The sequence below is a fragment of the Prionailurus viverrinus genome, chromosome D3, assembly GCF_022837055.1.
Source record: "Prionailurus viverrinus isolate Anna chromosome D3, UM_Priviv_1.0, whole genome shotgun sequence".
NCBI classification, from domain to species: domain Eukaryota; kingdom Metazoa; phylum Chordata; class Mammalia; order Carnivora; family Felidae; genus Prionailurus; species Prionailurus viverrinus.
The window spans coordinates 55,728,559-55,741,776 of record NC_062572.1 but is presented as its reverse complement, the minus strand read 5'-3'; the positions used below and the strand labels follow the sequence as shown (position 1 = coordinate 55,741,776).

At 41.2% G+C, this 13,218-nt stretch overlaps 1 protein-coding gene across 6 annotated transcripts in view; it reads left to right on the top strand.

The window, feature by feature from the left end:
• CCDC178 (coiled-coil domain containing 178) overlaps positions 1 to 13,218 on the top strand; it is a 514,890-nt gene that overhangs the window by 475,716 nt on the left and 25,956 nt on the right. Inside the window, exon 23 of one of the 6 annotated variants that reach the window (XM_047828876.1) lies at positions 10,045 to 10,140. The exons of the other annotated variants lie outside the window; for them this stretch is intronic. Coding sequence (XP_047684832.1) covers positions 10,045 to 10,092 — 48 coding nt within the window. The 3' untranslated portion in view covers positions 10,093 to 10,140. Of the gene's footprint in view, positions 1 to 10,044; positions 10,141 to 13,218 lie in introns of those variants that run through there. 6 annotated transcript variants of the gene reach the window in all.

The following is a 13,218-nucleotide window of genomic DNA, read 5'->3' as shown; positions in this document are numbered from 1 at the left end:
TGTAAGTGGTATCTCTTAAGGACAGTAAATGAAACACTTTCCTTCCAATGTCAGATTTCCTAATTGTTTATTAAACTGAGAAAGGGACCTGTTCTTCAGATCTCACACCATAGAATTTTTTGGAATATAAAAAATATTTACTTTTAAATATGTTTTAAAATTTAAATGCTTCTCATTGTTTAAGAATCCTCTAATTCTATGTAAGTGATCAACAGTCCAAATTTATTAAATTGTAGGTATCATTTTCTAACTTTTCCTGGAAGTTTGATTTTACTTAAATCCTCTTGCAATTATTCAGTTCCAAACATTTATTAGATACCTATTACGTGCCCAAACCTCAGCTATGTGCTGTAAATGGAAGATAGCATTTTTTGAGGAGCTCATACTCCGGTAGAGTAAACCAATAAATAAATACATTCACACACACACCCCTGTAAGATAGTTAATAAGAGATACTAAGATAACTACGTATATGGTGCTGTGGTCACGTAAAAGACAACTGCAGATCAGGGATATTCACAAAGAAGGGGAAGCATTGGGGCTGCTCTTGTGTACGAATGGAAAGTTACCAAAGAGTGATTTCCTCCAGTCATTCAGGAAGAAAAATCACAGCAGGAGTGAAGGCATGAGATGGTTCACACATTTAACTATTGCCCTGCAGGATTCAGGCTCAGTAAACAGTCCTGCCTCCTTTATGAAACACTTCTCCATGTCCATGGTAAGCAACTCTCCTGAAATATAACATCAAATTCATTTGATTCTCAAACTAGTTGATCTCATGAACGGCCAATCCCGATTTCTTTCTGGACACCTATCACTATGTGCAACTTCCCAGCAGTCAAAAAATACAGACGCCTCCTCCTGTAGAGATATACTTTAATGATCCATCAGTGACTGTACTATAACTCATTCATAAAACCCCAAAGCATTGAAAGCTCCATCTTCATTATTACCAGATGTCTTACAGGCACCTAAGTCAACACTTCAAAATGACTCCCTGCAAGTTTGCAAGACCCAGTGTTCTTCAAGGACATCCAAGAATACATTTCCTGAAAGGAATCTGCTGGAAGCTGCCTAGCATAACCGAAAAAAATGCTTTTTAATATTAAGAACCCTGTATTTCTCACATTCTACTACTTCCATCCTGGAAATAAAAATGTTTCCAAAGGACTTAGTTGGAAAAGGAGACAATCAATTTCTTCCAAAGATTATAGCGCTTCCAAGCACTTAAGGGTCTCTCTCCCTCCCTTTGTCTCTGGATGGATAGATGGAAAAATTAGAGGTGGATAGATAGATGTAGTACTATAGACAACAACAGAGATAGAAAGAAAGGTAGACATCATCCTTCAGAAAGCTGGGTGTTTTTTTTTTTTTCATCATGAATAAAATGCAGAAGAATTGGTTTGGGCCTCAAAAGAAAGAATTTTTAAACACATTTATTTCCTTATAAAATTAAAACGCCATTAAAAATTAACTGCCAGAATTAAATCCATGAAACCTTTAAGAGCAGCAAGCATATGGTCTGAGAGAAGCCTGCCTCCGCTCTCCCACCCATCATAGGGTCCCAGCTGAGAGAAACATCTCAGTTTCTCTCTGGACATCTGAGTCCCAGCTGGACATCTGAGTCCCAGCTGGACATCTGAGTCCCAGCTACGTAGAGATCCTAACAGACCTCTGCCACTGACTTTTCAGTTGACTTTATTCCACATGTCCCCAAAGAAAAGTCTTCCCTTTTAAAAATCATTTAATTTGTATATTTAAGACTGCTTAAAGATATGCTTTTGTCAAGAATCCTGCTGAGAAAAAAAAAAAAAAAAAAGACAACTCTTTTGAGACTGCAAGTTTCCTGCAGCTTGAGCCGGCCACACACACTCAGCAGTAACCATGGACCGGAGAAGCCTGGACTTGAACGGATGCCTTGATTCCGAAAGGGCCCTAAGTGACAAATCCCGTTCATACGTTGCCCAACACCAATTTCTCCCCTTCTGAAGTCGTCACGGGGCTTCATGTCTTTCACTCTGGTCTGTTTTACCTTTAAAACGTTGCATTTGCAAACAGTTTATTTTTTCGTCAGCTGTAATCAGTTTTTGAATTCTGTTGTGTTTTATTTTTTTTTTATCCAAGTATGGTTCTCATGGTGTAGTAAATGACATTAGGCTTTTGTAAATTCTTGCAGAATATAACAGATCATTGGTTTTATAACACAGTCGCTGCTTTTGCATTCTGATGAGATTATTAGTAGCAGCCTAGAATACAACATCCTCGCATACTGTTAGTTAAAAAAAAATAAAAGTTTACTAAATGGTCTCTTGTCAACTGTATCTGAAAATCATTATAGTTTCTGTGTTTCCTCTACATGAAGGGGCTCTTCAGCAAGCTGGTGGGTTATGTCAACATGAGGTTACAAAATTATTATCCCGGCTCTGTCTGTTTCAGTGGGGCTTACGCCATGCATTAGCATTCCTATTGTAAATCTCGGGGGCTTAGGTATTTGTACATCAGGTGTAGAACCATTGCAGTGTTCGCACAGAGGATGTTCAAAGCCAGTCGGCCTAGTGGTAGCTTTCACTGGGAACAATTTCTGAGGGGGGGGGAAGAAACACACTGGGGCTTTTCCGATTTGCCATCTCTCCATAACATAGATTAGCCCTTTGGGGTGTTCTGTGGCCTCCTGTAGAGAGATTTAAAATCCATTCTATTAATAAAATTAAGTGTTTTTCCCTCTTGGGCCCGTAGTCTATAATGCAAATGAGCTACGTGTGATATTTAAGGGGCAAATGGTCCTCCACGCGCTGCAGCGTGGCGGCGGCGCGGAAGCAAGAAGCGCGAGACGTGCGAGCGGAAGTGCCTGGCACAGACCAGGGAGCAAAACGTTCCCTTCCGCGTGTGCGTTCCCTTTTCAGGGCTGAAACAATGACATTTGAAAATTGCCTCTTGCATGTGCACCTTACCTTTCTCTCCATACCACTCTACCCACGCATATCTGCTCTCTGCGTTAAGATCATGACATTCTGGGCTTCAAATTGATACAATGCCAAATAAAAAGCTATCCTGTGAGCGGTAATGGTTCTCTAGAAGTCACGGCATTCCACATAGTCAATAATATAAATTTTTAAATGTGTAAATGCATGCTAAAATGAGAGATCTGATTTGCTTCAGTAGTTCTGGCCTCTGAGACACATAATACAGTGTTTTAAAAACCTGCTTGCATCTAGTTTGCATTTTACCTGAAAATGGGAATAATGAGAATGATGAATTTTGTAAAAACTTCACAGTCTGTTTTGAAATCTCCCCTCCCCCATGAAAACTTCAAAAGCGAATCAATTTCTCCCTCTTCTTTTGCTTTTTCTTTTCTTTCTTCCTTTTTTTTTTTTTTTTTTCAGTTTCTGGGTGTATCTTTATTAACCCTTTAATATTGAATAATGTTTAAAATTAACATTATTCTCTTTGGAATTGTAAGCATATTCTTCCTATTCTTTTGATTTAGCTGTGTTTAGCTAGGGACACTCCCCATCAGGTTTATTTATCATTCATATTTAAGAATGCAAATTATTCTTCACAATGCAAGTTCTTTTCAAAAATATTTACCCATGAGTGACTATAACTTGTTTTATTAAACTAGTTTGTGTAAATGGAAGACTAAAAAAATCAAATAAAAAGCAACTCCCACAGATCAAGATTTCAGGACAAGGTCCAAACCTCTCCCTTCAGCTGAGCTGCAGAAACTGTGCTAGGTACTAGGGCCAAGGAGACCAATATGAGGAACTAAAGTTGGTTGCAATCTAATGGGCAAGTAAAAAAAGCCAATTACACCACAATATATGAAATGCTCTATGGTATATAATCGGAAAGTATATTTTTCCTGAAAATCAGTATGATCCAGAATGCCACTGTGGACCATCACACATTCAGGGCAGAAGCAGTCCTCCTCACCCAGAGATAACAAAGCTCAAGCTCTAAATCTAAACAGATAAGGGTTTATATCATGCCTCCCATACTTGCTGTGTGATTTAGACCAAAATAATTAATTAACTTCACTTTGTGTTTTTCTTCTGTGAAAATGGAGCCATATTCAGTTCTCTATTCTGTCTGGTAAATATGTTCCTTTAAGTTCATTTTGCTCTCTCCTTATTTATAAAATTAAATAACAGATTATGAGGGTGATGAATTTGATCAAAAGCATTCACATATCTGTTTACCTGTAGAAGTGGAAGTTTGTTCCGTTCATTGAATGCAGTGTGTCCTCAGAAACATCATGTGACTGCTCAGAAAATCTGTGCCGTTTTACCCTGGAGCTGTGGTCTCTTTTTTTTTTTTTTTTTCTGTGTGAATGAGTACATTGTGCTGTTTTCCTAGGTGCCCATCAGCATAGGAAAATCAGAGTGGTCTCCAACGAACAGCCAGGGTTGTGAGTCAAGGCCCCTGATCTCTGCATTGACCCAGGCTTCATGTATCAGTCTTGTGCTGGGACCCTCTCTGCTGATCTATCCTCCTGCAACCCTGATGCCAAGCCTTCCTATCTCTCCTACTCCCGGTTAGAATATGTTTCCTTCCTTTCCTGGTCCATTGGGGCTGTTATAACAATACCATGGATTGGGTAGCTTATAAACAACATTTATTTCTCCCAGTTTTGGAGGCTGGAAGTCCATTATCAAGGCACCAGCAGATTCAGTCTTATGAGGACCTGCTTTCTGGTTCATAAATGCTTTCTTCTACTGTGTCCTCACATGGTAGAAGGGGTAAGGGAGCTCTCTGGGGCTTCCTTTATAAGAGCACTAATACCATTCATGAAGGGTCCACTTTCATGATCTAATCACTTCATGCAGGCCCCACCTCCTAAGGCTACCTCACTGGGGATTCCGTTTCATTATGTGAATTTTGGGGGAACACAAACATACACTCAATAGCACCTCCTTTCACTTAACCATCACAACACACACACCACATTCCACATACACACAGTCAACCCTTCTCATGAAAATTCTTTAGAAACATTGATTCAATAAATATGTTTTTTTAATGCTTATTTATTTATTTTGAGAGAGAAAGAGGTAGAGAGCAAGCAGGGGAGGGGCAGAGAGAGAAGGAGAGAGAGAATCCCAAGCAGGCCCCATACTGTCAGCACAGATCCTGATGTGGGACTTGAACTCACAAACCATGAGATCATGACCTGACCCAAAACCAAGAGCCTGACATTTAGCTAACCGAGCCACCCAGGAACCCCGACAAATATGTTTTATGTGCTTCTATGTGCCAGGCACTGTGCTAGACAACAGGCATATAAATTAAATAAGAACAAACTTGGCCTTGAGAACACTGACTTCATCCCATACAACAGAAGACAGCAGACAAATAAGTGAATAGACAACCAAAATATTTTGAGACTATGATTAGTACTTTGAAGGAAATAAAGAGGGTGCTGTACCAGCAGATAACAAGAACATTTACTCCAAAGGCGTGGACACAGAAACCCTTTCTTTCTGAGGAAAGGATATTCAAAAAAAGACCTAAAGATTGAGGAGAAGCCAAGCAAGTGAAGAGCTAGAGGGAAAGTCTTTTCAAAATATTTTTTAACATTTATTTATTTTTGAGAGAGAGAAAGACAAGAATGCACGTGGGGGGAGGGGGAGAGAGAGAGGGAAACACAGAATCCGAAGCAGGCTCCAGCCTCTGAGCTGTCCACACAGAGCCTGACAAGGTGCTTAAACCCACAGACTACACAATCATGACCTGAGCCGGAGTCAGAGGCTTAACAGACTGTCACCCAAGCACCCGGAGGGAAAAATCTTCTCAGAATGGAGGCAGAGCCAGTACAAAATCCTGGAGTAGGGGAGCGAAATGGAAAAGTTTCATGAGCCCCCTAAGATTCAGTGCAGCTGCTGGAGGTGGAGACAGGTACTTAAGACCCAGAACACGCAGGGTTTTACAGACCTTGGGGGATGGAGGGGAGAGTTGTGTCATGTCTTAAACACAACAGAAAACAAATGCAGGTGGTTAAACAGCATGGAGACCTGCTCCAATTTTTCAAAGGAGAACTCCACAGTTTGAGTGAAAAGGGGAGCATAGGAAAATCAGACTTAAAGGAAGGAGTTCAGTTTGGAGGTTGTAGGAGCTTTCCAGAAACTCGGGTGTGAACTGGGGTTGGGGCAGGAGGTGGAATTAGGGTTGCAAAGATCGAATTGATCCGGGATATATGGACGTAGAACCTAAAAAAAAAAACTGAATGACAAATTGGGGCGAAGGAGTGGAGGGGAGAAGGGAAAGCAAGAGATGAAAGAAATGAAGCCTCTCCTGATGACTTGGGACTCCTGGACAGATACCTGAGTAAACAGCATATTTCCTAAGGTGAGGGAGACTAGGGAGGGACAGTTTCAGGAGATACTGACAGTGAGCACGTAAACTTTGAAATGGCTGTGGGAATTCATGTGAAGATGTCAAGAGGGTTCTGTGTTCATGTGAAGAACCCATCAGGGTTCTGTGTGTTCCACCTACCTGTTCACCAACACGCCAAACTGATTACACCTACCTGTTCACCAACACGCCAAACTGATTACATCAGAAAACTTAAAACTAACCGCTTAGGTGACAATATGACCCCACATAGCATCTCTTTGGTGTGTTGGCTACGTGTGATTTTCATATGTCAGGATGGCTCATTACTGTCAGGGCCAACACACTGTATTAAATGCTTATCATGAAGCTCAGGATAAGGAATGTCTAGCTGGGAGATGATTGCAAAAGGCTGAAGGATGTCAGTGCCAAATCTGTAGATCAATGAGGAGGTCTCATGACCTAGAATCTGAAAAATGAGAGGAACCCAGCCATCTGGATACAGGTGACATGGTCAATGTCTAGTGTGCATTGGTAAATACTATGAAAATGGTCTCACCAGGTTCCAGAAATGTCAAACCAAAGATATTTTCCCTGTAATATGGATCAAATGGTGCTGCATAGGGGAAACTGTTGGGGGGGGGGGGGCGGGTAGGGAGGAGATGGGGAGGGAAATTCCACAATCACATCCTTGATTCTTCTAAAAGAAGAACATGGCCACATGCAAATTTTATCAAAGAAAACTATAAAATGTTGCAGAACCATTCCTTTCAAATGAATATAAGATGCTAATTGGTGATGTATGTAGTCCCAGAGATGCTTGACATGCAAGGAGTGAGTGAAGTAAGACAAAGCATTTGTGTGGGCCATCTGGAAGGGCATACCACACTCCTGCATGTGATGAGAAAGTGGAATTAAACAGAAACTTTGGAAACCAAGGTCTAAATATGCACAGCTGCGGGTGCTTCTATCTTTCTCACGTACCGAGACCCTGGCGAGAAACCCCTCCATGCGCCTAGAGATCGTGGCGACCAAATGAAACAGAACCCGACTCTCCCCTGCACCGCGAGGATTATCACCACCCCTTGCGCAATCCGGCATCCCTACAGCTTTCCCAAGCACGCAGATTGTGTTCCTCGGGGACTTTACATGTAGAACTTAAAGCTTTGCCCCGGCTTACTCTCGAAAGCAGGTATTTGATCTCGCGTGTACAGACGTACAGAGTATTTAGATTTCCAGGATGAAGACGCTTCCTACACGCACACACACACGCACACGCACAAATTTTTTCCACGAACACTAAACAGCATCTACAAAATGGACATATTTGTTTGCTCTATAACTGCCTGAGAGAATTTTTTTGAAATAGGCACCAAAAGAACAAAAGTGAAAAGTGTGATGTTTTTATTCATTTCAGCTTATGAATTGAATTTTCAAAAATTAACCTTGAGGGTAACATCTCCTCCTTGGGATAAAAGTTTGCCTAACTGTTGTACAAAGAAATGTCTCAGTCTCTAAGGAGAACTAGTCAAATTTTGAAACACTATTTGATAGGAAAGAACTGGCCTCTAATACTTGAAAATGGGCCATAAAATCCGGTGATCCATTTTTTTTAAATTAATGATTTGGTTTTTGGTGAGGAAGCACAGGCAGTACGCACTGTTGAGAGAGGCAGCAAGGAAGAGAGCAATTCAACAGCACCAAGATCCCCCAAACTGAGTTGTTTAGATGCTCAGCCCTGTGTTCTGCACTCCAAGGCGGCGTTTTCTTCCGAACTCTTGTCATTTACGTCCTTGTTCTGAAAAGTTTCAAGATTTCTTCAGCCCACAGCTGGTTAAAAGACAAACGAACCCAAAGCACAAATACAAACACCTGGGAAATTGCATCTCTGCGATCAATCTACCTCTTCTTAAATACATTTTGTTTGTTTGCCTATCTGAGTGTAAGCCCCAAGGCAAGAACTGTGTCTTTTTAATGTCTTCTGCGGCACCAAGCATATTGTAAAAGCTGAGGCAGTGATAAACAATAATAATAATGCCATTCAAAGGGAATGCTGACTCAAATAGCATGAGTTTAAGCCTAATGGTTTAGACACTGGGAGTTGAGAAAAGATATGGCACTCGAGCCAATTTATATAATCCAAATCTGCTTCCAAAACCTGAATCATTCGCTTCTCTGTTTGGCTTGCACATTTTTAAAACTGTGACAATGAAAGTAGTCTTTGCCGCTCACTCTCCCTCAGAAAGAAAGAAAGAAAGAAAGAAAGAAAGAAAGAAAGAAAGAAAGAAAGAAAGAAAGAAAGACCCAAGTGTCCTAAAGCAAAAATGTATTCAAATATTTACTAAGCACCAACTGTATTCATAGTATAACAGGCATTAAAGACACAAAGGTGGACAAAACACACCTCCCACTCTCTCAGATCTCGTAATTCATAGGTAGATCGTGAAAGAGTTAAGAGAAGGGGGAACTAGGAGACTTTTTAAAATGCATGTGTGAAAAACCATGCCCTGTAGATCATAATGAAATGTACTCATTTGAAATGGATGGTCTATTCCTAAGAACATAGCTGCATGGGTCAGCTCTTTGGAGGGAAAATGCAAGACTGATTTTTCTGCACTCAGGGAGTAGGGACTGACTGAAGAATATGCTGAGAGCCTTCTTCACTCACCCACTTCAGTTACTGCAAGGTTCACGAACAATGAAGTTCCTACCAGTGAAGTGTCCACTTCCTCTGGATAAAGGCTTCGAGTTGGCAGAAGACATCTCCTTAATACAAGCCTAAGAGTGGCTCTACCTTAAAAATATTCACCTCCTACCTACACAGTCATCTGAACTGTTTATTAGATGAGCTATCTGCCATTTTTCCAGAGTTGGAACCTGAAAGAATAAGACAGGATCCATAGGCTTTGAAGGAGCAAATAGTGGGATGTGGGAGCCTCAGGGCGAAGCACACAGTTGTAAGAACACTGAAGAACATGACACTGAAAAGAAGCAAAGAGATGCTTTAAGAATGGGATTTAGGAGGGCACCTGGGTGGTTCAGTCGGTTAAGTGTCCGACTCTTGGTTTCAGCTCAGGTCATGATCTCACAGTTCATGAGTTCGAGTCCCACATCAGGCTCCATGCTGACAGTGTGGGCCTGCTTGGGATTCTCTCTCTCCCTCTCTCTCTGCCTCTCCCCTGCCTACTCTCTCTGTCTGTCTCTCAAAAAAATAAATTAAAAAAAAATTTAGAAAAAAGAATAGGATTGGGATTTAGGAATGGTGTAGGGGGAGTAGGGGAAAACTTGCTTAATTCATCCAAACTTCCCAGTTCAAAACTTGAAATGTTTTTTCAAGATGGATTAGGCGCTGCTCAATATTCTGAAACTAAATTCATCTAAGTTTTACATAATGAGATTCAGTTTACCAACTCTGCTTTTCTAACTGGAATCCTTGGCACAATTGCCACTCATGATTTTTTGTGAGTCAGAAGATTCAAGGAAATTTGAAACTACAGAGTCTTAAGAAACCAAAAGGTAGGATGTGTTGCCTGAGAACTTTTCATATTCTGAATGTTATGGACTGAATCATGGCCCCCATTCCCCAAATCCATATGTTGTATCCCTAACCCTCCATGTAATTATGTTTGGAGATAAGCCCTTTAGAGAGGTGGTTAAGGGGAAATGGGGTCATAAGCGTGGAACCCTAATCTAGTATGACTGGTGTCCTTACAGGAAGAAGAGACAGTAGGGATCCCTGCACATAGAAGAAAGGTCATATGAGGACACAACCAAAGATAGCCATCTGCAAGCCAAGGACAGAGGCCTCAAGAAGAACCAAACCTGCCAACACCTTGATCTTGGACTTCCAGCCTCCAGAATTGTGAGAATAAATTTCTGTTGTTTAAGCCACCCAGTCTGTGGTATTTTGTTATGGTGGCCCTCGTGGACGACTACACCGAACTTCGGTGATTACCATGAAGGAAAATTGCTCTTCATAAAAGAGAAGATATCACCAATGCTATGAGGAGAAAGAGGTGCAATCACAGAGAGAGCAACTTAGAGTCACAAGTAGCAATTTTTCAGGAGGGTGAAGCATTGCCAGGTACAAGCGAGTTTCTGGAAAATCTACTTCTGACTTCCCTTCTCTCAGCAACACACATCTGATGCTGAGTCATCCTAAGACCAACAGGAATATATTGAAAATGCTCCTAAAGATTATAATACATGAACTCCCTCCCTCTCTCACACTTCCAGATATTCATCACCAAACTGCTGGATATTTAGGAGCCCTAACTGCCTTTGTAGTGATTGTTCCAAGCAGTCTGCTGATTAGCAGAATGCCAACCATGAGCCTCAGCTGTGCAAAAACAGAGTTGTCTTAATCTCCTTTTCTGTCCACAATGCCAAAGCAAGACCAGAGGCACAGGACAAAACCAGAAATGCGAAATGTCTCCACATGAGAGGAGATTGTCTACATGTCCAAAGTGGAACATCCACATAATAGATGAAACTTATAGCCAACCTCACCTGGATTTGGAGATGGGGATACTAAATTAATTACAGGCCCACAAAGTAAAAAATGAAGCCTTCTATGGTTTCTTTGTTCAGTTAGCCCCCACATTTCTATTCCTTAGTGGAAACTCAGAGATCTCACCCACATCTGAGTTCTCTTCTACTTTGTGGGCATTCAGTTAGGTTACCTTTTCCAGTCTCTGTTCCAGTTAGGAATGGCCAGGTGACTAAGGGATCCCACCAAAGGATATGAATGGAAGTGACATGAGCTACTTCCAGGCCCACCAAAGAGCCTTATTTCTTAGCTGAAGTGAAAGAATGCTTGGAGGACTTGAATGAAGGTAAATGTCATGACGGGAAAAGCCTGGATGCTTGGATGATGGCCTAGACAAGCAACCCACCAGCCTCCCAGATCCAATAGACTGGCATGAGTAAGAAATAACCTTTCATTTTATGAAACCAGTTATACTGTGGAGTTATTTATTAGAACAGCAGACTGACTTTAACAACACTTGTTTAACTTAGAAGCAGCAGAGAGTTTTGTTCTTTTTTGCCAATGAATTCAGGATTTTTCATTCTAAGGAAATGATAATCAAGCTAAACAATTTCATACTCACACTCATCTTTCCATAGCTCTGAGTCAATGCCCACGCAAGGCTAAAGGGTAACTAAGCTGATGGACCTAACAATTTTTTGATGGAATGTAAAGCAAGGGTCACAGTGATCTTTCACAGTTGAGTGATGTCTTTCTCCAAAGAGGTGTGCATGTTGTATTCATTCCATCAGAGTCCCTCTCCCTTATGGGCCTTGCCACATGGAATCTTCTTATAATTCCACTTTCTATAAGCAATTACTGAGTATCCCTTGATGAGGACATAATCATACATATTTGGGTGTGATAGGCCTATACTCTGAACTATGACACTGCAGCTTAATTACGGCCTGGACATGTTTGTGGGATAGGAGCAAAGTCATAGCAAGTGTATAAGATTCCTGCTACACAAATGAACTATTCCTGCTTGAGAGAGCAGTTCTACAAAGAATGCATTTTATTAACCTCTCAATTATAATCTCCTGCTCCCAATTTATGGAAGAGTAAAAGGAAGAACTGAATATTCTCCAATCCCTTTGTTCCCATCTGGGTTTTCACACACTCATTGGAATAAAGAAATCTGGAAGCAATGAAAGGGTGCCTAGATCTCTGGGGTGTGTGTGTGTGTGTGTGTGTGTGTGTGTGTGTGTGTTAACTGGGTGGTAGCTAGATAACACTTCTTGGAGAGATTAAAAGTAAGCCAGCAAAGTATCAATGGGTGTATGAATATTCCACCCAATCTCTGGCCTTTGGCAAACAAATGACTGTACAACCCTGCACAATAGTATCACAGATATTATTAATTGGAATGAGCCATATTGTTTGATAAACTTTTATTATAAACAAGAATATTTGAATTTTTTCACTAGTAATAACCAATAACATTTGTTTAGAACTTGATGGTCCACAAAGCACTTTGCATAAGCATTATCTAAAAGCAGACATTTTTTGGTGACCCACATCACATCCCCTTGGCCCATATTTGATTTCAGAGCAGCTGTGGTAAACATTTCCATGGACTTACTCTGCCACCATCCTTGCTCAAACCCAAGCAGCAACTTCCTTCCTTTTTTCTGCCTCAAGACTTTCTCTAAAGCCACACAACACAACCACAGCCAGGAAGTGTGGGCATGGGGTAAGGGAATAATATCCCTGTTGCAGGGCTGAACCCATAACTAATGAGATACAGCCATCAGTGGACAAATACCCCGACATCCCATGTTTTGGAAAGATAAGTTCTGGGGTGTACCCTCTATGCAATCCTCAGAAGACTCCCAATGGAGATTAAGACCTAGTAGCCCACAGCAAGAACCAATGAATAGTGCACATGTATTATCTTTCCTACTTTCCTATCTTCTTCCTGCTCTATCAAGACTACTTCCAGGGATCACCTCCCAATAAACTACCTGCATCTAAATCCTTTACTCGGGATCTTCTTCAAGGTAACCTTACTGAGGTTCTCATTTAGTCTTGGTTCCTACAATAAAAGCCCCAAGCATTAAGATATGTACAAATTACATTTGTAGTAAAAAGAAAGAAGCTCAAGGCGAATTGGGGTAGCCCATGCTCCATCTGCTGAATGGTTAGGGGCTGCTAATGAAAGGACTGGCAGAGGTACACCTTGTGTTCAGGGCAGAAATGCACCAGGCTGAGTGGAAGCAGGAATGCTTCCTAGGAGGCCAGCTCAGCATTGCTTCACTATCACTCCCAGCCACTTTCCATCACCAAAGGAAATCAAATGGCCAAGACCAACACCACTAGGATGGGAGGGACTGCAAGCGCACATGGCAAAGGGTGTGGAT